The sequence below is a fragment of the Dipodomys ordii genome, unplaced genomic scaffold, assembly GCF_000151885.1.
Source record: "Dipodomys ordii isolate 6190 unplaced genomic scaffold, Dord_2.0 Scaffold206, whole genome shotgun sequence".
Taxonomy (NCBI): Eukaryota; Metazoa; Chordata; class Mammalia; order Rodentia; family Heteromyidae; genus Dipodomys; species Dipodomys ordii.
Genome location: NW_012267422.1, coordinates 374582 through 399089, shown reverse-complemented (window position 1 = coordinate 399089; position 24508 = coordinate 374582). Strand labels below are relative to the sequence as shown.

The following is a 24508-nucleotide window of genomic DNA, read 5'->3' as shown; positions in this document are numbered from 1 at the left end:
CTCCAATGTCTATGACATGGACCTATTATAGAAATACCTCTCTTTTTTCTTTTCATTTTTTTCTTTGAGATAGGGTCTTATAACTCAGGCTGGCCTTAAATTCATAATCCTCCTGAGTCTGCCTTCCAAATGCTAGGATTAGAAATGTGCTCTACCATATTTAGAGCACGGGTAATTCTTTGCTCCAACCATCCTTCTGTTCACCTTTAAGACGTTTTCCTTTCTTCAAACTGTTTTTGTTACAATACCCTTGCTGGGCCACCAGGGCTACTTTCCTTCCATTCTGCTTGACTTTCTATACTCTACATATTGACATCCTTTCATTTTATTCACACAGACATTTATCTTGTTTGGTCTAACCTACTGGATTTGGGAACTCAAATCATTCAGAGAAAAAGGAAGGAGACGAGGGGAAGAAAGATTTATTTATAATGGATATATATGAATATATTGAAACTGAGTCTCCCTATGCAACCCAGGCTTCATGAGTCTCCTGTGTCAGCCTCTTGAATGAGTGCTGGAATTACAGGTGTGTGCCACCATGCCTGACTGCATAGCAACTATCTAGAAAACGCTGGCTAATTAAGTGCTCAGCTAAAAGTTTGAATAAGATTGTACAATACTTCTGTGAATAATGAAAAGATCAGCCCCAATAAATGTCAGCCAACTGGTCTCATGAAGCCAACATCTGCTCTCCTACATCATGTGCAAGAATAGCTTAATTCCTCATCAAGATAAAGTCACATCAAATTTTCTTCAAAATCGGTCTCATTTCCATGTCTACTTGTGTGTGTGTGCATGTGTGTGTACTGGTCCTGGGGCTTGAACGTAGGGCCTGGGTGCTGTTCCAGAGCTTTTTTGCTCAAGGTTAGTCACAGTTCCACTTCCAGCGTTCTGGTGGTTAATTGGAGATAAAAGTCTCATGAACTTTCCTGCCTGGGCTGACTTGGAAATGTGATCCTCAGATCTCAGCCTCCTAGATAGTATTACAGGTGTGAGCCACTAGTGCCCATCTATGTTTAAGAGTTGTCTTGATACCAAGCATTTTCTTTCCAAAAGAAAATTTGGGACAAAAATAATGATGATGATGATTTCTGGCCCACTTTTTGAATCATTCAAGATGTTTGGGGCTATTGACAAGGACAACTCTTTCTAAACATACACACACACATATATGATGCACAAAGATTCCAATGCTCCATTGGCTCCATTTCTTGAAATCTAATTGACTCTGGCCCTCTTCCCTACTTGGCTTTATCCTCATGCTTGTCAGTTTCAGGTGTTCCTGTAGACACAAGAAATTAAAAGTAGAAAGAAGCAGTCTTTCACTTTGAATGCCAGACTCCCTTTCTAGAACACTTTCCCTTCAGTCTCATTTGCCAGAATTTAACATAGGTATTGCCTAAACCATTCAGCTATGAGAGGGAGAGAGCACATGACTGGTGGGGACCAATCACAATTTACCCTGTAAAGCTAGAAACACAGCCAATCTATGACTAGCTATAGCCATACTGAAGACAGTGTATTGCTGAACAGAATGTTGATAGATTTAGGTAACAAAGTTAAGGTTAGAACCCTTTACTGTCCTTTAAAAAAAACTTGTTTATTGTCGATATTTCCTAAGTAGACTAGAAACATCTGTGATTCACTATATCCACTGTGATTTACAATGGAGAGGAGGACATAGTCTGGAAAACACAGATATACTGCAGTCTAGAAAAAGAATTGCAGAGAGAGGAGGGAAGAGGGGGAGGGTGGGAGAGAGAGATAAGAGAGAGGGGAGAGAGAAAGGGAGAGAAAGAGAGAGGAAAAAGAGAGAAAGAGAGAGAGAGAGGACCTCTATCCCCTGAGGCTTACTGTGCACTCTAAGCACTGAATCTTAATTTCTCCTTTTCTCCTCCATACTCTACCTCTTTTAACTTAGCACTGATGATCCTGTGGTAATAGTACAATGGATGGCATATAGCCAGATAAGGAAACAAAAACAAGGTCAATGGAGAAATTTGAAGCACCTGGTGTTTATAACTATAGCAAACTTCAAACATAGCCAGAAGAACATAAATCCTCACTGCTAAAGGTCAATTTATTTCAGTATTTCCTGTCTCCTAAAATGTGTTTGGCTTTCAACAAACAAAAATTTAAAGCATTCCAAAGGCCATAAAAATAATCTGAAGAGATACATGTTCAGAATAGATTTCTATATAATATAGATGTTAGAATTATAAGATAGGAAATGTATATGAATGAGAATATGTTGAAGACTTCAAAAGACAGAGTAGAGAACCTGGTGATCAGATGAAGTATCTGTAAAATGGCAGAGTTGAAAATCCCAGTCTTTGTTCCCCAACAACAACAAAAAACAATTCAACAGTTACCCACGAGTAAAAGTAACTCTAAGAGAGCTCAGGAGTCCAGTTAAGAAGCTGTAGCAACAGCAATATGGTGAAGCAAAAGCAAATAAAAAACAAAATACAAAACAAACAGAAAACTCCTCAAGGAACAATTACATGGAGAGGGAAAGACCAGTTCTGCCTTTTCTGCATAATCCCATTCTTCAGAATGACAAAGATGAGCATGAAGAGAGATATCCTCAGCCTAGAATCGCTCCTCACAAGGAAAAGGAGAGCAAGGTGATTGATCAGCATTTTCACCTTTTCTATCACTGCCCACAGGAATCAACTTGGCTTCAACAGCACCTACATCACCTAGGGATTGACATCACTTAGCTATCTGGCTAGGGATAAGAAAGAAGCTGGTGACTCTTTGTACGAGCCATATGACAAGAGCCACTGTGGTCCACATCCCTTTTCTGCCCAGCACTTCTGCAACTTTGGTCACTAAGTAGCCCAACAGCCATTTCAGCAGCCATGGATCCCCACACTGTGCCTCCAAGGATTCCATGATGTTTCCAACTGCTCTACTGTTCATCAGGCCATTTTTTAAAGAATCAAACTAAAAGCAAAAGATGCCTATTACTCTCTAGACAATCATACTCCGGCAGAACAAATAAAAGTACAGCGCGTGAGCTGTGACAGGACTTTCATAGGTAACTGATTCTCCTGAAAATATTTTTAAAGACTTAAAAAAAAAGTGAGTGCTTTTCTTAAGAAGGAGGGGGGCAGGAGGATCAGGTAGGGTTGGGGGGGGGGTATGGGAAAGGATGGGAAGGGGAAACAAAGGAGGAGGCAATAATGCTTGATAAGAAATGTACTTGTTACCTTGCCCATGTAATTGTAACCCCTCCATACGGTATTTTCACAATAAAAAAATATAAAAAAAGAATTATCCAAGGAGAAAAACATTTACAATGGGAAAGATTCAGCAAAGACTGCTGGTTTAGGATTAGGGATTATATAATATGAGTAAAGGAAAGACTCCTGGGGTTTGATATCTTATAGAGAATTAAGACTCATGAGTGTTCCTGCACACACAGTCACAGTCACAATAAGAAGAAACATAGCTACAGAAAGGAGAAGTTAGCCAGATGCCAGAAAGATATGGGGAGGAGAGAATGCTACAATGTCTGAGAGGGAAATGGGAAATGCTGACGTGAAAGTACAAAGGAGGGCGGGGCTAGACCAGCCCTTCCATGGGGCAACAGGGCAACGGCCCCTGAATCGCTGAGTTAGCAACACTGTCAGATGCAGTGCCAAATCACATAACAGAAAACACAACAGATGGTGGTGGAGGAAAGCCAAGCTCCAGGAAGTTAAAAAGCTAGCTGAATCCATTTTTTCTGAGATGCCAGAGTCTCAGGCACCAGGAGCACAGGGGAACCAGAAACAATGCTTGAAGAATCTGGTACAGAGTTTGTTCATGTCTCAGTGTCATCAGGCATGGCCCATTGAGATCAATCCCCTCCAAATGCCACTGCTGTGTTTCATTGGGTCTCCTGACAAATGGATCATCTGACATCTCACTGATTTTTGCAAAGGGAAAGGGGGTAACTAACATGACAAATGGGAATTCACCCTTATGTCTCCAATAACCACTCATGCACACTTGGAGAACATGGCAGGTCTGGTTGCAAAAAAAGGTAGATTGAGAAGAGCCATTGCATTCTCCCGCTGAAATACCTATAGACTCTGCTCTCTGTACACTCAACTCATTTAAATGAGTTAGTAGATTACTTGAAAAATGAACATCTCCTGGCATAGAGTTAAGGTTCTAAGAACTGCAGAAGTACCCAGAGCAAGAAAAGGCATGATAAAAGAAAGCATCCTCACTTAAAGTTTGCTAAAAATATGCAAGCATCTGATTGAGGTAGCGCAGGTCTGTTCTCCAATCATAAAAGAATTATATAAACCTATTGCCAACATTTCTTCCTTACCAGTGTTACAACTTTATTTTGGAAAAAGACCCATTGCCCATTGTGTGTAACAATCATGGAGTCCTCATTTCCTTCTGGACCTTCAAAGAATCCATCGGTACTCTGTCCAACAGCATTCCAAGCTCTGTTTAAGCCAAGGAATGAGCACTTCACCTAAATTTCATCAATACTGAACAGAGGGACAGGAGAATGAAGATTACAGGCTCATCTATACTTATTTCATCAATGAAGCAAGACATTCCTGCTGCAGCTAAGAACTTGTAGGGCCATCTGTTCTTTCAGTCTTCCCTTTGATCCTGAATAGCTTTCCACTTCAATTTCTTTGAATAAATCTATGCAATGGCTTGTTCAACCAACCCAGCCCCAACACACAAATCCTCACTGATAAAAAGTTAAAAAAATACTCTCACTATTAAAATTGGAGTCAATATCACAGCTATAAATAATTGGCACCTCCTTTAAAAGAGATTTTTTTTCTCAAAGAAGTTCCTAAGATTCGTAAAACAACTTATAAAAATCAAAATATGATAAAGGAAAAGGGAACTGATATTTTTAAAATTTTACTTGATGAGCCAGATTCTAGTGGGCTCACTCTTGTAATTCTAGTTAGTTAGGAGGCTGAGATATGGAGGATTGAAATTTGAAGCCAACCCAGGTAGAAAAGTCTGTGAGAGATTCCATCTCTAAAATAATCACTAAAAGTTAGCAGTGGAATACCAAACCAACAAGCCAAGACAGCTCAAGGCCCTGACTTCAAACCACACAGCACAATAAAATAAAAAAACAAAAACTGAAAAGAATAACAATATGACAGTATTTTAAAGGTCAAGAAAGAATAGCTGTCAAAATGGCAATGGCTTAAAAATAAATATGACATATCGGGGGATAGTCTTCAAACTCTTTTGATTGTGTGTTACGTGAACAAGTTTGAAAACTTTAGTTACCTCCTTGAACATTTTGAACTTGATAATTGAAACTTTTCATTCAAATATAAATGCGTTTTATAAATAAAAGTAAACATTAATATTTTGAGGGCTTTTTTTTGGTGGTACTGGGGTTTGAACTCAATGTCTTACATTTGCAAGACAGGTAACTCTAGCACTGAGCCACACTTCCAGTAATATTTCCCAGGATAAAGTTGAAAAATTAGTAGAATTAGAATAACTCATGAGATAATTTGAATTTGATTACAAAAATTTTTTAACCACTTTGTTATGTAATTCCTATAAAATTCTAGAAGTAATCAGGTAACTTTTTTCTGAGAAATTTATCATTTTGTGCTTTAGGAAATTATTGCTACTTCATGTGAACAAACCAGTTCCTAGCCTGTGCTATCTTAGTGGTTTTGAGATTAGTTAGATTCAATTCAATTTTCTCCTATAATAAAAACACAACACAGCAGATAAGGAAAGGCTAGTTAACTGAGTGCCAAGGTGAAGGCTTTAATCATTAGCAGGTTATCCTCAAGTCAATACTTGAAATTATTCCTTTGTTGACAAGGAGCAAATATTTATATTCAGACATTGCACCAGAATAAGGTATGGTTGACTTGTGTGTGTGTGTGTGTGTGTGTGTGTGTGTGTGTGTGTGTGTGTGTGTGTCAGTCCTAGGGCTTGAACTCAGGGCCTGGGCACTATTCCTAAGCTTTTTTTGCTCAAGGTCAGCACTCTACCACTTGAGACACAGTTCCACTTCTGGCATTTTTGGTGGCTAATTGGAGATAAAAGTCTCACAGCCTTTCCTACATGAGCTTTGAACCACCATCCTCAGATCTCAGCCTCCTGAGTAGCTAGTATTACCTATGTGAGCCACTGGAGCCTGGCACCTTTCTATTTTAAAGTGACAAGAAGGATGTTGTGGGAATAGTACATTCACTGGAAGTTTTAGGAAATAAATTGAAACTGACAGAAGTTGAAGAAGATCTTAGAAAATGTTTCTATGTCTCCACCACTTAGAAATTCATAGAAAAGCAAAATGAAAGGTGATGAAAATTAGTAAAAGGAAAATGGACAATAAGATTCCACCAAATAGATAAAGAGATGAGAGATTCCCAATAAAGAAAATACAAGGCCAAGTGCCAGTGGCTCATGCCTGTAATCCTAGCTACTTGGGAAGCTGAGATCTGAGGATCACAATTTGAAGCCACAGGGGGCAGAAAGGTCTCCATGAGACCCTTATCTCCAATTAACCACTCAAAATCCAGACGTGGAGCTGTGGCTCGAAGTGGTAGAGTGCAAGCCTGAAGCAGAAGAGCTCAAGGACAGCAACCTGGCCCTGAGTTCAAGCCCCATCACAAAAAAATAAATAAATAAAAATATAAAGAATTGAGATCTGCTAAGTAAAACTTAAGTAAACTCTTAAGAGCACGAGCTGAAAAGCAGATTACTTAAATATTGATACTTTATATATTGAGCAGTAAGAGAAAAGTGGAGATTTTGGATTCAACATAGTTTAAAGGTCATTAATGCCTTGGAGCATCTTAGTGAAAATATGGAATTAAAGGTGAAAAGAATCTAATAACATCAACCTCAACACTTCTACAAAAATTGGTGACTGACCAGGCTTCTTCATCATATGTAAGAAAGTCACTAGTGTTTTGAAGAAAATTTGTGAAGCAAAAATTCTGTTCAAAGCTAAATTAATGTTTTAATACAATAAGGCCCCATATTATAGTATCATGTACTAAGAAATTTTCAACTGTTTTGGGACTCAAAGTATTATTCAAAAACTGGTCTAACATAAGAAAAAAATGAAATAATTGGAGAAGAGATAGAGATGGTCATGAGGGAAAAAATATCAGTGTCCAGAACTAGATTAAAGTAAGGGAAAGGTTTCCAGAATGAAAACTTAAGAAGATATCACTTTCATGTGTCAATAAGGCCAATATTTGAAACCAGTGCTTTCAAGCCTCCCAACAATAATGACTACTGTAAAAATTCCATTTTGGATAAGTTTTCTCTGAGTATTGAGAAAGTTTTTCTTTCTTTCAGTGAATCAGCAGAAGCGAGACATGGCAAAGACACACAAATCACAAAAATGAAAACTGTGCCAATCTCACACAACAATACAGCAGCCCAATCCTAAATAATTAGCAAATCAGATCCAGTTGTGTGTTAAAGGTATACTCAAGGAAAATATTGTCTAATGTTAAGAAATACGTTAATATAACTAGTGAGATTTAATAGTCAAAAATAAATGGCAAACTATCTCATTAGTAGATGACAGTAAGCTATTTAAGGACAATTAATTAAATTGCAAGACCATTAATGTTAGAAACAATTCCATAGGAAGTGGGAATTGGTGGGGGAACTGGACCATCAGTGCTTTCTACCAGATAACAGTTCACAAGACAGAATAGCTGCTCAGGAAACCTAGACGCACTAGACCATTGTGGTTCTTACCTCCTGTGGAAATTCAGGCTTCTGGGGGCATAATTTTCTTAGAATCCTCAGCTCATTCTTTTTTGCTGTTTAGAAAATTGATCCTTTGATCCAAAAGCTAACAACATAGATTGTGCCCTCCTTTCTGATTTCTGGAGGACAGCAAAGGAGGAAGGGGAAGGGATGAGGCAGAATATGAAAGTAGAGTGCCAAGAGCCTTTCCAATTGGTCCATTGGTCAGACCTAAGTCAAAGTGGATGAAATATTGGATTTATTCTAAGTAAATGGTTTAGTATTATTATAAGTATACACTTTTCACAAAATGTTTTTGATTAGGACCCAAGTCAAGGAATTTATTAGGACTCCAGAAGTCCTTCTTGATACCTTGTGTTCAGTCATGATTCCTACCTCGTGGAAAATTACCAATTTGATTTTTAACAGCATAAATTAATTTTGTCTGTTTTTAAGGAGCGCTATAAGCCTTTAAGAGAATGTGCCTTTGTCTTTTTTTGTCTTTTTGCTGTATTTTTCAACAACCATCCATCATGTTGTGCCTTGGGCTCTGCTAATTTTCATTTTACATTAATATGCCATGATTTATTTATTTATTATTCCCTTAGCAGGTAAATTAGTTGTTTCATATTTGAACTATTATAGTTAGTATTCTTATGAACATCACTATATTTGTTTTTATATACATATGTATTTTAAGTGAAATTTCTGAGTCATTGGAATTGTATATTTAGCTTTAGAATATATTGTCAATATATAGTTTTCCAAATTTTTAATTCATTCATTCATAGCATATAAAAGTTTTAGATATCTTATACCCTTTCCAAAATACTATTCTCCATCTTCATTTTATCAGTTTTGTTAACTGTTTAGTGGAATCTCATTGTGGTTTTTAATTTTAAATGAAGTTGAGTTCATTTTTATATTTATATTTATGAGTCACTTAGAAATTGTATGTATGTATGTTTAGATTGGGTCCATATCCAATATTTTTATTAGATATTTGCAAGTATGAAAACATTAAAAAATCAGTGACATAAGTGTTTAGGTAGGATACAGCTTGTATATCCTGTTAATATCTTCAATAGTAAGTATTTTCAAAAATTAATTCTGATTATTATCAGCTGGGTGCACAGTGGCTCATGCCTGTAACCCTAGCTACTCAGTAGGCTGAGATCTGATGATTGGGGTTTGAAGCCAGCCCTGGCAACAAAATCTATGAGGCTCTTGTCTCCAATTAACCACCAAAAATCTGGGCTGTGGCTCAAGTGGTAGAGTGTTAGCCATGAGTGAAAAAGTTAAGGAACAGAACCCTGGCCCTGAGTTCTAGCCCCAATAGTGGCACAGACACTTATAAAAACAATTCTGTTCATTATCTATAAAGAATTAGTCTTTTGGAAGTACTAAGTCATTTACCCATTTTTTCTATTTATGATCAATGTGTCTTATTTTCTTTTTTACTTCCTTCCTCCCTCCCTCCCTTCCTTCCCTTTTCTTCCTTTCCCTTCCCTTCCCTTTTCCTTTCCTTTCTTTTCCTTTCCTTTCCTTTCTTCCTGCCTTCCTTCCTTCCTTCCTGTCTTCTTCCTTCCTTTCCTTCCTCCTTCTTTCCATCTTGCCTTCCTGATACCCTCCCTTCTTTCTCTCCCTACATTCTTTCTTTCTTTTTCTGGATATAATTTTCCTGTCCATTGTAGAATAAATCTCCTTCATCCTTCTTTTGCTTTTCTACAACCTCCTCTTTCTCTATACATTATAACTACCCCAAGAACAGCACACTAATGTGTTCTCACCTTATTTTCACCCTCAACCCCTGATACTTTGTTTTCCTTTAGAATGCTGCTCGAAATTACCTTTTGATTCGAGCCCTAACCATAACCATAATCCATTTTCTTTGGCTGAAAATTAGTCTAAGATCCAAGTCCTTATGATTCTAAATAAGGTTGGAACCTCTTTTATAAGAAAGATGAGGTAAAACTAAAATCAGCTGCATGTATGGATATAATCTAGAGAATTTTTAGGAGGCAAAATTGGTTTCTTGAAGTTGAGGAAGACTATTTGGACAAATATGAAAAAGGTTTTCACACTTTGAAAATTCAAGACAAGCTTATGTGATGATTCTTATGCCTTATTCTGTCTTGTTACAACCTTAATATTTTCCTCCCTAGTATAAATTGTCATTTCACTTGAACTACCTTTATTGTCATCCTCCAATTTTCATTATATGATCTAAACTGTCTCATCCCTTCCAGACTTTCCCACATTACCTCATAGTACAGATTTCCAATTCTGTAACTTCTCTACCTAAATTCCAGATGCCTCATGCACTGAATTTTTTCATAGTCATTTGTTCATTAAGCTCCTAGATTTAGCTAGAATTAGTAAATATCATTTTTCCAAATGGAAATAAACCTGATATAAATAATCTGAAATGGTTTGTCTAAATTTAGTGTGTGAATTTAAATAGACTTTAGCCCCATAAATAAGCACTCATATTTCATAGTGCTTAAAAATAAACATGTTAATTACACAGATTATAGTGTTTAAAATTTTATCCTCTGCTGAATTCTATAGCAAATGGCTACATTCTCCAGTAAATTTTCTGTTTACAAATACCCATGAAGGTATTTATCAATGATAATTTTCATGTATATTTTAATTTTACTTTCCAAAGAGGAAAATCTGAAGGCAACAGTAATTGGCTTCAATTTGTTCCAGCAACTTATCAATAATTGGCTATGTGCTAGAAAATCCTAGAGAATCTCAAAATAAATTAATGATAGATAAGTTTCATCCCTGAATAAGTCACTCAGAATCACTAGAATAGCCTCCAAGTATCCATACGTTTTGAGGTGCCCTGGGAAAATCTATACACAGCCAGAGAAGAGAAGTGCTATGCCCATAGTCAAAAATATGAAGAAGGGCCTATGACGAGTAAACAATGTTTTAAAAATTAAAGGTGTTACTGTATTGACGTTTGTAATAGTACATCTTTCAGAGGCGAGTGAGAGGTCTTTCCTTGGCCCAGTCTTGGATTTTTGCTTGTCCAAATGTGAAGTAAAAGATGAGACCAAACATGTTGACAGCAGCAGACAGGAAAAATACATTCCTCCAGCCAGACTCAGAATCCTGAATACAAAAACAAATCCATAACAATTACTAATACCACAATTTCCTTCTCATCTAATTATAGAAATCTCATATTCTGTGTATTTAAATGCTGATCACAAAAATATAGAGAGAACAAGAAGCAAAATGACTCTGAAATATATATTGGATTCTAAGTTGAGATGGCTGTTTCTTTGAATAAAAAATAGATTATACTACACTAACATTTTCTAGAAGTTTGGGTTTCAATATTCATGAAAATATAATAGTTCTCACAATTGTGCATAAAAAGTATCTTTAAGATTTCATGTTTGTAGCCTTCCTGTTTTGTTTTGCACTTGGCTGCTGATATCAATCATCACAACCCCTTAGATGGATGGACATCTCAATGCAACATGACTGACATTTGGTCTGCCTCTGTGACCCTCCTCAGCATGTCCTAGTATATCATAGCTCATTGCCAGCATTACAGTCCCAGTGGATTTCTAGCAAGTTGGTCAAAAATTAACTTGGAAATTAGGTCACATAGTATGTATTGAAAACAAAACCAAAGTTTGCCTGGCAAGTTGACTCTTGTCAGTTCTTCCATCCTAGCTTGGTTTTGTCTTTTCATCTTCCTTGCTATCCCACATGTCCTGAACTGCATAAGCCTCACAGTTTTCTTTCAACCTGCTATGCAATCTCTTCTGAAACTGGCCTTAGAATATTTTGCATTCCCTTTTGTGATTTTTAAAAATTAGATTAAATGACAAGAATCTTTATGATATTTCTCATCTCTGTCTTGATCATTTTTTATGCCTTAACATGTAATTCACTTTGGTTATATAGATGAATTGTCTTAAGTTTTTATCAGTAGGAAGTCATATATACTATCTTTTATAGCCAAATAACTCATTTTCATAAATTGAAAATCTATTCATTTTGAGAAACTCCACTTTTGTTTTCCTTGCTCTGGGAAACTTGGCTTACCAGAATCTGATTTAAAGGTTGCCATGAATAGAGTAATTATGTTGATATTGACACTTGCTTCCCCCATCATACCATCTTTGAGAGCACAGTGTTTATCTTCAATGCCTAAAACAATACCTGCCATTTGCAGATGTTCAATAACATGCCCAACCTGACTGATAAGGAATCCGGTGGTAGTAGAAGAGATGATTCCTGCAATAAGCCCGAATCCCCTTGAGATTCCCATGAGGAAACTTGCATATCTGTGGAGAAGATGATATTATATACAAAGCCATCCATGGTTTGTGCAACAACTCAACTTTAATGAAGCTCCTTTCTAATGGAAATATCATTTTGCCTCAAGCAGCTTTTGGTTCACCTGAAGATATTCAGGGAGATGTTTATTTGCCAGTCCTGAAACCACATGTCCAGTAAATGAATAACTAGGATAACCAGAAATAGTTGTTGTGGGAATAGAGTTTTTCCACCCCACCTCCCAGAATAGGAGATTGTCAAGATGTAGAGGCTGAAGCTAAATCAGGTGGGTCCAAATCCTATCTCTACCATACACATATCACATAACCCTCCCTTCCCCAGCCCGCACCCCTACCTGTACCCCCCATCCTCTCCCCCACCTCAGACTCCTCTTGGATTAGAGGTAACAATGGAATCTACTTAATTTAGTTATAATGCTTAAATGTATTGATATATGAGAGTTTTAGCATAGCATTTGCTCATTGTGAGCACCTTCCAAAGTAGTAACTATCACACTAGCTATGAACACTGTGGAAACTTCTAAAACATGTATCTGTGGGCCTTTTCCAAAAACACACAGTCTAATCTCTGATTGAGAAACCTAGCCAGGAATGGGAACTGTTTTTCTAAATATGCCAGCTAGGGTCATGGCTGTGCCATTCCTAGTTGTCATCCTGCCATCATGAATGCATGCCAATAAACACACAAAGGTTTTGCCCAATGAGAGTCTAAGTCTGATCCCTCTGAAGTGGTCTGCAGAAGGGGAAATAATAGGTAAATCTCTTACCTGGGGGCTACATCAAGGGTGTTGATGATAAACCCAGAGTCACACAGGTTGCTGGTCCCAGGAATAAGTATCAGCAAAATAATGGTTGTCATGTAACTGGATGCCACAAAGGGCAGGGCCACAGCACAAAGCGATGGAAGGAGTAAGCCTGGGTAATGAAGACATGATGTGAGGGGTCCTGTCAGACACCCTGCTTAACTGAGCCCACACGTCTATCCTTACCTAGGGATGAGAAGAGTTTTCGCACGGCGATTAAGCTCAGAAGATTCCTGGAGAGAAGGAAATCTGCCAACTGACCTCCTAATATTGTACAGCTTGAGGCAGCAATAAAAGGCAAGGAGGACAGAACCCCACTCTGAAGGAAGGAAATTTACATGGAATACATTACACAGGTGCGGACAGCACCAACACTGATCAGTTAAGAAAGACTGCCATTAGTCTACTGCTCAATGTTCTGAGTTGGTGGAGGGAAACAAGAGTCCTTTCCCATGCTCAGAGAACACTGTCTCAGGAAAAAGAACCAGCACTAAATCATACTGATTCCCAAAGAAAAGTGATGTTAATGTCTGAGAGAAACTTTAGAACCAGCTAGTGTGGCAATGTGGTAGTCTATCTATTACAGTAGTTAAAGACACAGATGCTGGACTAGTTCTATGACTTGGAAGTTACGAAACTCACCTCTATGTGTCACATTTCCACACCTATGAATAGGGCATCATTTCAGTGCCATTCTTAAAGGAACTGCGAATGCTAAATGGTTGTGTTTAATGCTGGAAAATAATAGGCAGCACAACACTATTGTTAATACTGTCATTTTCATAGAAGGTTAAGAAGTATACTCACATCTCTGATGTTAACGTGGAGGACAGTATTGATGTACGTCGGTAGATACGTTATAATAATGGTGCATAACCAGAAATGGCTGAAAAACCCCATGAAAATGGCCCAAAGTGGTAGGCATCTGACCATAGCCTTTATGGGGACAGATCGTCTAGGAGAACTGGACTGGAAGAAAATATCTAATCAACATAGGAATCAGGAGATATCAGCACAGATCAGAGGATGTCCCTTCCCCTGAAAACTTCAGAATGGTCCCTAGGGAGAAGGGTGGATGTACTCTACCTGTTGAGTCAGTGAGGATACAATGTATTCCTTTTCCCTGATACTTATACATGGGTGATTGAGGGGATCATCATAAATCACCGTGAACCACAGGAGACAGCAGACACAGCCAATGCTACCTGGGAAGTAGGGGCAAAATTAGTTTTCAGGTAGATTTGTGTACTGGTAGAAGGGAGTTCCCTGTAAGTGTTATACCTTTCTCCAACACATCTATCAATTCATGATTACTGAATTTTTTCATTTTTCTCTTTCCATCCTACAAATCTCTTTCTTCCGTTGAAGCTTTTAAAATACTACATACCTCTCAAATATATCATTCTTTTTGTCAATATCAGAAACTCTGGTATGAGCATGAACATGAATCATTTCACAACTGATTAATTAGCCTGAAAAGGCCAATGTTTATAGTGTTACAGGGTTTTTTGTCGTATCAACTTAATACAGATATTATTATCTTGTTTTAGAAAATCTAAGTCAAAGAGTAGTTACACATGTCTGAACCAACCTGCCCTAAAGTCAGTGAGTTGAGGAAAAATTTTCATCACATTTGCAAGACAGTATTATTTGTTTTCAAATTACGCAGCTATTATGGATTCCCAGAGAAAATACTTCTTAACAATACTTGGTTAACATGTGTGAAAGAAAATGGCTGCAATGACACTACTAGTGAGAAAACCATGCAAACCAAGAACCATATTTAATGCTATCATTTGACTATAATAAAAGAACAGTCTATAAAATCTTATTTATCTCACTGGAATTTGTCATTTGAAGAATATTCCACTTAAAAAGAAGTTGGGTGATGAATGTTTTTTAAATTCCTTGTATTATTGGATTAATCTACTCTTTTAAAGCTAAGATTCAGCTAATATACCACCAAAGTGATTTAAGAACATTATATTATGGATTCTCTGCCTCAAGAAATTTCCAGTTTGCAATACAGAGCTGAAAGGGGAAATAAATAACAACTAGTAAGAAAGTATAGAGAAAGAATGGCTACATTTGATGGAATACATCTTGAAGGGTCCCATGGAAGGAATGAGCTTTGCATGTCTCACTTGGTAGTGAGTAGGTTAAACATGTATTAGAAAGAAATAATAATTATAACAAAATATGAAGACTTACAGAAAATGCACTCGACTACCTTAGCACTGTAATTGCATATAGCCATTAGACCTGGCATTTCAGATGTGGTGATAGAGATTCTGAGCAGATGCTATGGACAGAATGGTAGTGCTTCACTATAGATTTCTCAGAAGTTGGCATCATGTGAAGAGTCAACTCTTTTGCTTCATGATATGGGTTTCCCAGAATACTAAGAAGGTGTTACACCAAGCTGTCTAGACTATATTAATAAAGCTAACAGTCCTCAATATTTTTGATCATTTCCTATGTAACAAATGATATTTTCTTTTATATGGAAGAATGTAAATGTGTATATTAAAATAAATGCCCTGGAAATAGAAGTGTCAGCAATTTAGGAGAAAGTGACTCACCAAAGATGTAGAAGATAAAAGGCCAACCCAATGCCTGTGAGATTAATCCCCCCACACAGAGGATGATGAAGGACCCAAATGCTGCCCCTAAAGACAAGAGAGAAACACAAAAATAACAAGGGTTGAGACAGTGTGGCCTCCATGGGCATTGTCCCAACAGCAAGATGGCAGGCGTAGCATGAATAGGTGATAAGGATGCTTGTTCCTGCTCACAGATCTCCCCCAATAACATCATGTGAAATAATGAACATTAATGAATAATGCTAATTCAATGGCTCCTCAACAACAATGTAATACACCTCAAATACTTTAATTTGTCGCAAAAGCTCCTTGTAATCACAATTTATAAGTATGTCCTTATGCAATGATGTAATATAAAATTAGGTGAAGAAAAATTGCAAAAATTAAGGACATACGGTCCTCGGAACTTTGGGAAGAGAAAAGTGTGACCAAAACCATTTTTTTACAGATGGAATATAATTTAGTTTTCAGAGTCAGTATAAAAAGTCATATTTGGCAGAATCTCACAGTGAGAAATGCATTTTACTGTCAATACAACAAATGCCAAATATGCAGAAATCCAGTATACATACCACTCACATGTGCCTCAAAGTTTCATGAACTAATAGTTAACTTTACCAAGTGCAAAACATCCCAACATCCTATCCTATTATTTGATGGGAAGAGAAGGTTGGAAGAAACCATGTAAGAGAAGAAAGACAAACCGAGATTATCTGGAAACAAAAGAGGAGCTGACGATGAGAATGTAAAAAAGCAAGAAAGCAAGAGAGTTACTATGAGGCACTAGACCTTAGGGGATGGCCATGTATTGGACCTAGGAGTGAGAAGCTTCATACAATCTGTTTTTCAAGAATATACTCTTAAGGTTTATAGGTGGTTCTTCCTCATGTTTCTAATATCATGGGAGGTAATTAGCATTAATAAATAATAGTGATATCACATAAAAACTCTTCAAGACTCCTTAATACCATTATAACTAACTCTAAAATCTCTTGGCTTGTCACTTAAATTCTCTACAGTCACAGCTCACTAGTATGTCTTTAGTAAGAATCCTGAAACATAATTGGCTGAGTTCAGCCAATTAGGATATTTGTACCTGAGCCATTTACTTAATCTCTACACACCTTAACTACCCTCTCTGGAAAATAAGCATTGTAGAATAATACATCAGATAGTTACTGCTCAGAATTGTGAAGAACTCAGAATAACCCCACATTTTTAAGCAATCTGTTCTGATGGCTTTATTTTTCCTTTCAACATAGTTGATAAAATGGTATTGATAAAACTCACTTGATTTTTTTTGTCCTGGGGCTTGATTTCTAGGTCTAGACGCTGTCCCTCAGCTCTTCAGCTCAAGGCTAGCACTCTACCACTTGAGCCACAGTGCCACTTCTGGCTTTTTCTGTTTATGTGATGCTGAGGAATCAAACCCCAGGCTCTTGTATGGAAAGCAAGCACTCTACCACTGAGCCACCTTCTCAGCCATCACTTGATCTTTTTTTTTTACATTTGTGCAATTCATAAAGCTCTAACCTTTTTCCTATAAGACTGTTTTTACTTTCCTAGCTCAAAATGGTCTTTTCTGCTTTTCAGTTTTAGTCTCTTTATGACTTATTTCTTCTTGTATTGTTGAATTTTTCTGTAGCAAGTTTCCTCCTCATGCTTAAATTGTATGATTCATAGAATGATGTAAAACTGTGACCCATGAACCCAACCTTACCTGATCCTGCAATGCTAGTGAGTTTGCTTCGTTCAAGTGGAGGAGCCCATTTTGCCCAAATTGTAAACTGGCCTGTCCATGCCATTCCCTACAATAGAAATCATAATGATGTTTGCACTTTTGTACAATTTGGCAATCTGTAACCTACTTAGAATGACAAAATATCTTGATACCTGGGCCATGCCCTGGACTGTCCGAATCACAATGACCAAAATCACTCCCAAGTCTGCAGCCAGTGGTGTAAAAAGAGTCAGAAGTGAAGAAACCAGCAAACCAGCACCAAGCATGTGTTTTGCTCCAAGTATCCCTGCTAAATATCCACTTGGGATCAGTGTCATTATTATTCCATAGCTGATGGAGCTAAAGATGATCCCCTGAGTCTCTGGACTCCATTGATATACAGAGGCCTAGGAAAAAACAAAAATAAATCTTTGCTAAGAAGTCCTTTTATGAAAATCTATTTTTAAATAGAATTGTTTATAGTTGAAGAGACCTTACTATAAAATAGCTATTGTAGCTTTTCACCATTTTATTCCAAGCCATTCTACTCTTCCCAAATATCCAATTCTAGCAGCAATTTGCTTTTCTTAGAAGAGGAGAACAAGAGATGCAAAGAAAAGAAATAGAGGTCAATGATTGCATAGACCCATGATAGGAAGCAATAAATGAAGCCATTTGTTAAAGAGCTTCCTTTCACTTTTATAAAAGTCAAGTGACATTGATGCTCATTTTAAAGAAAAAGATAAACACTACTGAATTGTTTTCACTATCAGCCTCTGATTAAAAAGAAAAAATATCTGTTTAAAAAGAAAGTGTGGTCTGCTCTGGCAGAGCCAATTCCTAAAACTCATACACATAAATAAGATTTTTTTCTGATAAAACTCAATAAGTTTGGTAGTCCTGTAAGCATATGGCATCATATTATAAATTGATGGCCAAATAGCTTAAAGTAAATAATTATTCATTTAAAATTACCACAAATAATGCAAGGCATATGATTCTTATTAGAATTGATATTTGAAGATAAGCCTTATACAGCCTTTGTGAAAAGCATGAACAATTTGGGAAGGCCCCAGAAAGAAAGCAATATTTGGGTATTCTTTTGAAGAATGAGTATGATTTGTATGAAGAGGACAAGGAATATTCATTCTCACAGGATAAAATAAAAAGACTAAAGTTGTGGCATTTGAGATTGATTCCCTAGTCATGGATAGACAGGAGGCAAATCAAATTGATTAACCCAGAAAGCTGCTCCTACATAATAACTAGTTCTTCACTGACACCTAATACTCTATATGTTCCTTTTAGAATTTTTCCTATTTTTCTTACAGTTGCTTTACCTTATGATAATAGTAATCTTAGTGAAGGATTATTATTACAGAGGCCAACAATGTCTGAAAAATAATTTCAGGCCTTTTGAGCTTGAAATTGAAAAGTTATAATTCTATAGTCTGCAAAATGAAAAAAAAAATCTAAGCCTTTCTTTCAACCAAGAATCTTGCTCTCCAGCATACTTACCCTTGTATTAACTTCCTTCATAGAGCTGCTCTGATTGTTAAGGGTGTCTATCCAGTGGTCCTCTATGGAGGCATTAACAGGACCACGCAGCTGAGTGCTGTTCACCATGGCGATGATTGCAATGCTTAGACTCACACGCTGGGTTATCATAGTGAAGTTGGAGAAGTGCATGATGAGAGCCAGCCCATACCGTAATGAACAGAAATGTGGACCTAGATAGTACAAAGATAGCAAATAAGTTTTTTGATGAGACTCTCTTCTTTCCATATCTCCCACTGCTAACCCTGACAGAACTTCAAATAATTTCATGTAATACCACTGCCCTTTTTCATCAAAGTAACAATTTCTACAAACTTCCCTTATCATATTCTTCAGCTGCTTTCAACCCAACACATCTGAAATCTTATAATTAAGAAAAGCACGTATGATCTTCTTTTAAATGTGTAAGAAACATCATAAATAGAGGGAAAACCTCACTTGAAGGTATGCATGTCAAATTACTCCAAAATAAACTAAGTGGGGAAAATGATGGGAGAGCCAATCACAAAACCTATGCCTCTGGTTGCAAGTGAGTATCTCAGGCCATCTACATTTATCACAACACGAGTTTATGCATAAATTTGAATTCAAAAGAGTGTCCTTCGAGATATCTGAAATACAGTAATTTACTTTCTTTCTAATCTGAATGCTCTCTTCCATTATTTTTGAGACAGGATGTTGCTATGATGTCCAACTTGGACCGGAGCAACTAAGTTCAAGTAATCCTCCTACCTCAGCCTCTTCGGCAGCTGGGACTACAAATATGCACCACCATGCCCATCTGAAAGCTAGAACTTTACATTTCTATGAGTATTTCTACTACCTTCAATAAGTCTTTATATTTTTGCTATGTATCACTTGGCCCTGTCTTCATATATGTTCAGCTTTTTAAGAATTGATTAACATATAGAATCATTCTATTATTTATGCTGGTAAAATAGTGCATAGGAGTATTCAATATACAGATAGAATATTATATACCCTATAAAGTAAAATAATAGGCCAATATTGAAAAGATTGCCATGTGACAGATGGATTAGGTTTTGTTCAGCATATATTGTGACTAAAGGGACACAAAGAAAGCATGTGTGAGGAAACAGAGAAAAATATAATGGAAGAAATAAGTTTTAATTGCCAAGTAGGCTCAGGAGTAGAACTGGTTGCCTGCAGATGAATTGCTTCCATATTTCTGTAAGCTTACATGCTCAGAGGAACAGCCTGCCTCTAGGCTGATGTTAAAGGAATGACTCACACACAGGTTGGGAGTTTGCTTTAAAATTACTTTTTCAGTGCAATCATAAAATCCAACCCCTATCCAATGAAACCAGGAAAACTGAGAGGAGGGGAGGGACGTGGAGGGATGGGGGGACTGATGAAAGGGTGACATTGATCAGAACGTTTGTACTTATAAATTGATTTGTTCAATGGTAATCCTTTGTACAACTACTTAAAATAATAAAATATAATTTAAAATAAATAAATAAAAATGTGTAGAAAGCCACAAATATGTAAGAGACACAAATACATAAAAATTACATTTTCAAAATTCATTCCATCCTTATCCCTGGTCATTTGGCTTAAATTCTAATGAGGAAATCTGTGCGGTTCCCTAAGGAAAGGAGCAGCAGGTGGGAGATTTCAGGGGCTGAAGCTGAGTCTGTTGTGATGCTAGGAATCTCTGCCAGGAGCAACATAATGGAAAAAGGAGGAGAAAGCAGAGGTGTGAAGAACAGTGAAAATGAGAACAGACAATTTACCTTTCCTAGTGGTAGGTTTCTTATCCATTTAGCTTCTCCAGGAAATAGTTCCACACTGTGGTGGAGTGTCCGCTTCCCCAATTCTCTTTTACCACGACAAGCTTTTATCTATGGGAAAACATAATACAAAGTACAACACAAAAGTAGTTTCTCCTGGTTAATGTTGCCACCTCTCAGTTTCAGTAAAGGGTTTATATGTATGTATGTATGTGTGTATATATATATATATATATATACACACACACACATATAACATTTATATATAAGTTTTTAATTCGGGGTCTTGCACAGCTAGGCAAGTTCTCTACTGAATATATATATATATATATATATGTATGTATATATATTTGTCCAGAACATAGACCATACATTACAATGGTCTTTCTGCCTCTCTTTGATTTCTCCTGCCTTGTCTTTCTTGCATCATCTTTGTTAGCTGAGACTCCTGGTTTACTCAGAGTAAATATGACATGTAGTTCAAAGAGCATCAGACCTTAGTTCAGAAGGTATTCAGGGACTGAATTCTGCTTTGCCATTTCTCATATATGCAAACCTCAAAAAGTTTCATAAACTCCTAGAGATTTCATTGTTCGACAATAAAAAAAAATGGAGACACTATTACTTCACAGCTGTTTGAAATGAAAACAATGGACTTGGACTGCATAAAATATTATTAATATTAAAAATAGCAATCATTAGTAACTGCCAGGATAGCAGCCCTCAGACCCTTTCAGATCCATGGATCTTTCATCAAATATAAAAAAGTACATTTATAAAAATGCTTTGGGTTGCTTGCTAAATTGGTTTTAAATGTTTTATTTTAGAAGAGAGCTCTCTAGTCTTGAATTCACAACAATGGGGGTGGGGGTAAACACTGTCACAAATATCAGAGAGCATAAGAAAGAAGTCATTCAGCGTTAGTAAAACTACGGACTCATCACTTGCTTACTTTTCTGAATGTTTGGTAGTTCAGAATGAAAGTGGTCATTCCAACATATCATTTTTATCATACTTTCAATTCATTTATAAATTGAATCATAAAAGATCTCTATCTATCTATCTATCTATCTATCTATCTATCTATCTACTGAGCACCAAAGGTGAACAATTCTAGAAGGAGGGATTATGACAAAACTAAGGTACTAAGGTACAGTTATAGCATCTTGGAGGGCTCACAGCTCAAGAAGTACTCAGTAGTGCCTGTGTACCTTTTCTCCCAGCTAGGAGCTGTGCTTAAGAACTGGAATTTTTCTCTGAATAGGTTAAAGCATTTACCTTCACTGAATCTCTTCCCTCCGGTTTTCTGGCATATTATTGATATGTTCCAACCATAACCTCTCTGGGCAGTATTTCTTAGCTATATCAAGAGTAAAACATATAAATGATGTCTACAAACATACAAGTGTTCTTGTTCTCCATCTTATTAAACTTTGGTCATATTCTCCTTTTCTTGAGAAGTAATTTCAAAGCACTATAGAATTCTGAAAAGTTTCATAAATCACATTTCTCCACCCAATCCTTACCGGCTTTAATCCCAAATGTCATCCCACAACCAAAGCCATTTCAACTCATCAGTATGTCATAGTCAGTACTCACGGGATCCTCAGGAAATGACCACTGTCCACTAAATCCAGTGGCATACCCCAAAACAAGAAAAGCACTTACCTTCACCATTAAATCAGTATTTTAAGCCCTAAATTAGAAAGCTAATTTGAAAAGGAGAGAGAGAGAGAGAGAGAGAGAATTTCTGCCTTCTCTTTCAAAAGCTGCTGCAGGGGTTCATAGGGATAAATAATAAGCCATGTGAGAGTCATTCAGCACCAGATATGACCCTATGATCTCAGAGCACAGAGGCTGGATTTGGCTTTACCAATTAATTTTTAACTTCATTTGCAAATGTTACTATGTCTCTTGTGTTTTTCTGCTTTGAACTATACCAGTAGCCATTTAGTCATCATGCTTTTCTCCTGAGAGGAAGGCCTCATGGCATGGAAGAAAGAGTGGGGTTCCTGAGATTTGGAGAGATGAGGTCAGGCTGATCTTTCACTTCTGATGTTTTTTGTGACCTTGGACAAGTCACTCCATTTTTTTTTAACTTAGTTTCTGCAGTAGTAAAGCAAAAGTTGAGATAGTCAGTTAATGGGATATTAAACCATTGAAATAAGATACATTTGCTAGATAGTAGAGGATCCTTACTAAGTGAAATGGTCCTATTGAGCAGTTTGATCAGGTCAGCTACACTATCCTGAAGCAAATATTTGGTGCTCACAGCTCAATAGATGTGAATTCTGATCACTGATCACTTCCTACAGAGCTACCCTGTGCCCTCCCTTCTTGTTTCTTTTCTGTGTCCTTCCTAATGCCTGTCTACTTGGTGACTGGAATGGGTTTGTGTTGCATGTGTGATTCTTAATATTAGGAGTGTGGTTGTTATTGGGTCTTCCCACCTTGACTCTTGACCTTCATGAAACAAGGGGGAAAACTATCTTCTTTGGCTGTATAATCTTTAAATTACTTTAGTTGAACTCCCTTGACACAGTCTGTCCTATTTTACCACTCAAAACGACCTACTAAAAATCAGCACCTTAGCCAGGCTTTTTGTTCTCTGTATTAATTTTCTGTTGGCACTGTAATAAATTGCTACAAAAATTGATGGCCTAAGGCAACACATATTAATTTTTACAGTCCTAGCAGTCAGAGATCCAAAATGGGCTTCATTGGGCCAAAGTCAAAGCATTGAGAGGGCTGTGCTACCTCCTGAGGCATATTGTGGTAGTTTGTTTGACAAGTCTGAACAGACTAAGATGGTATGTATTCAATTCAGAGTAGTTTACTAAATGAATTCTCGAGTAACATTCACCATCGAGGGTCAACATTTCTGTAGCTGATCCAAACTCCTGCACAACCATTACTATTTTCATATAACATGGTACTGGTAAATCAATTCAGTGAGCTATTTAAATTTAAAGAATTTAAATAGGAAAGCTGACCCAAGATGATAATAAATTAGAGGCCAGTATGGACTACATAGGGAGACTTTGTGTCTAAAAAAGAAAAAAAGTAAGTACATGTATAACCAAGAGTAATGAAGTAGAAAAGTTTTGAAATTTACATCTCTCTGGCTTGATACTATTTATCAGTTATTCTCTCAACATAGTAGTTTCATTCCATACTTTCTTTAAAGAAACATTCTGCCTTCTAGACTTGGTCCTTAACTTCAGAAAATATCAATTTGTTTAATATCTGGCCCATGATTCCATAACTCTATGGATATTAAACAAAGTCCACTGACTGAGACTATACACAGGATCAGACAATAAGGATGGAGGGTAACAAACATGAGCAATATAAGCTTGCATAAAGTACTAAGAAAGAACCAACCTTTCTATGTTGTCAGAGGAAGACCTCTCAGAGGGAGTGGGGTTGTGATCAATTCTCATGGGAAGAATAAATTTGTCAGCAATCTAGGGGGAAAGACCTTCCAGAAAGGGCAAAACCATAGAGTCTTCTTGTGGGAAATTTGAATGTGCCAAATGATTGGCAATTTAAGTTGAGAGGCATAAAGGGAGTTCACTAGCATGACTGGTAATAAACACAGGAAACACAATAAATGTTTAAAGAGATCAATTGCTTTTCCCAATATCAGAAGTAACCTCTAGAAATGTGTTTTAATGTTCCCTGCAAAAAAAGTGTAATTTGAAGAAATGTGATTTTAAAAAAAGAACTTTTTAAAATTAAAAGACGCAAAGAAAGATACTGCTCAATAAAACAAAATGGTGTATTCTTGAGTGGGAACTCTAAATACCATAAAACTATTCATCTTTCCTCAGTTAATAACATTCCGTGGATATTGAATTGAAAGAAGGAAAAAAATGGAAGAGACAATCAATACCTGGATTGCAGTCTAGTGAGACCCAGATGCAAGAGCCCAGTTAAGCCATGACAGAGCTTCTGACCAGCCCACTCTGTGTAATAATGACTGTGTATTGTTTTCTGATTGTCTGCTGCTTTACACTGT

General features: G+C 36.9%; 1 protein-coding gene across 3 annotated transcripts; it reads right to left on the bottom strand.

Annotated features, from left to right (window-relative positions):
* Positions 1–10286: 10286 nt before the first annotated feature.
* Slc17a2 (solute carrier family 17, member 2) lies at positions 10287–22240 on the bottom strand. 3 transcript variants are annotated; one of them, XM_013035224.1, is made up of 12 exons: positions 22156–22240; positions 20491–20598; positions 18695–18906; positions 17350–17583; positions 17177–17264; positions 15436–15522; positions 13940–14058; positions 13661–13822; positions 13040–13172; positions 12818–12965; positions 11948–12038; positions 10287–10848 (listed from the first exon to the last, which is right to left on the bottom strand). In XM_013035224.1, the coding sequence occupies exons 2-12, from the start codon at positions 20516–20518 to the stop codon at positions 10714–10716; spliced, it is 1437 nt and encodes a 478-aa protein (XP_012890678.1). In that variant the 5' UTR covers positions 20519–20598; positions 22156–22240; the 3' UTR covers positions 10287–10713. The 3 variants fall into 3 exon arrangements, with proteins under 3 accessions (XP_012890678.1, XP_012890679.1, XP_012890680.1); XM_013035225.1 differs by lacking the exon at positions 22156–22240 and adding an exon at positions 21766–21830; XM_013035226.1 differs by having other exon boundaries at positions 10755–10848; positions 11914–12038.
* Between the last annotated feature and the right edge of the window lie 2268 nt (positions 22241–24508).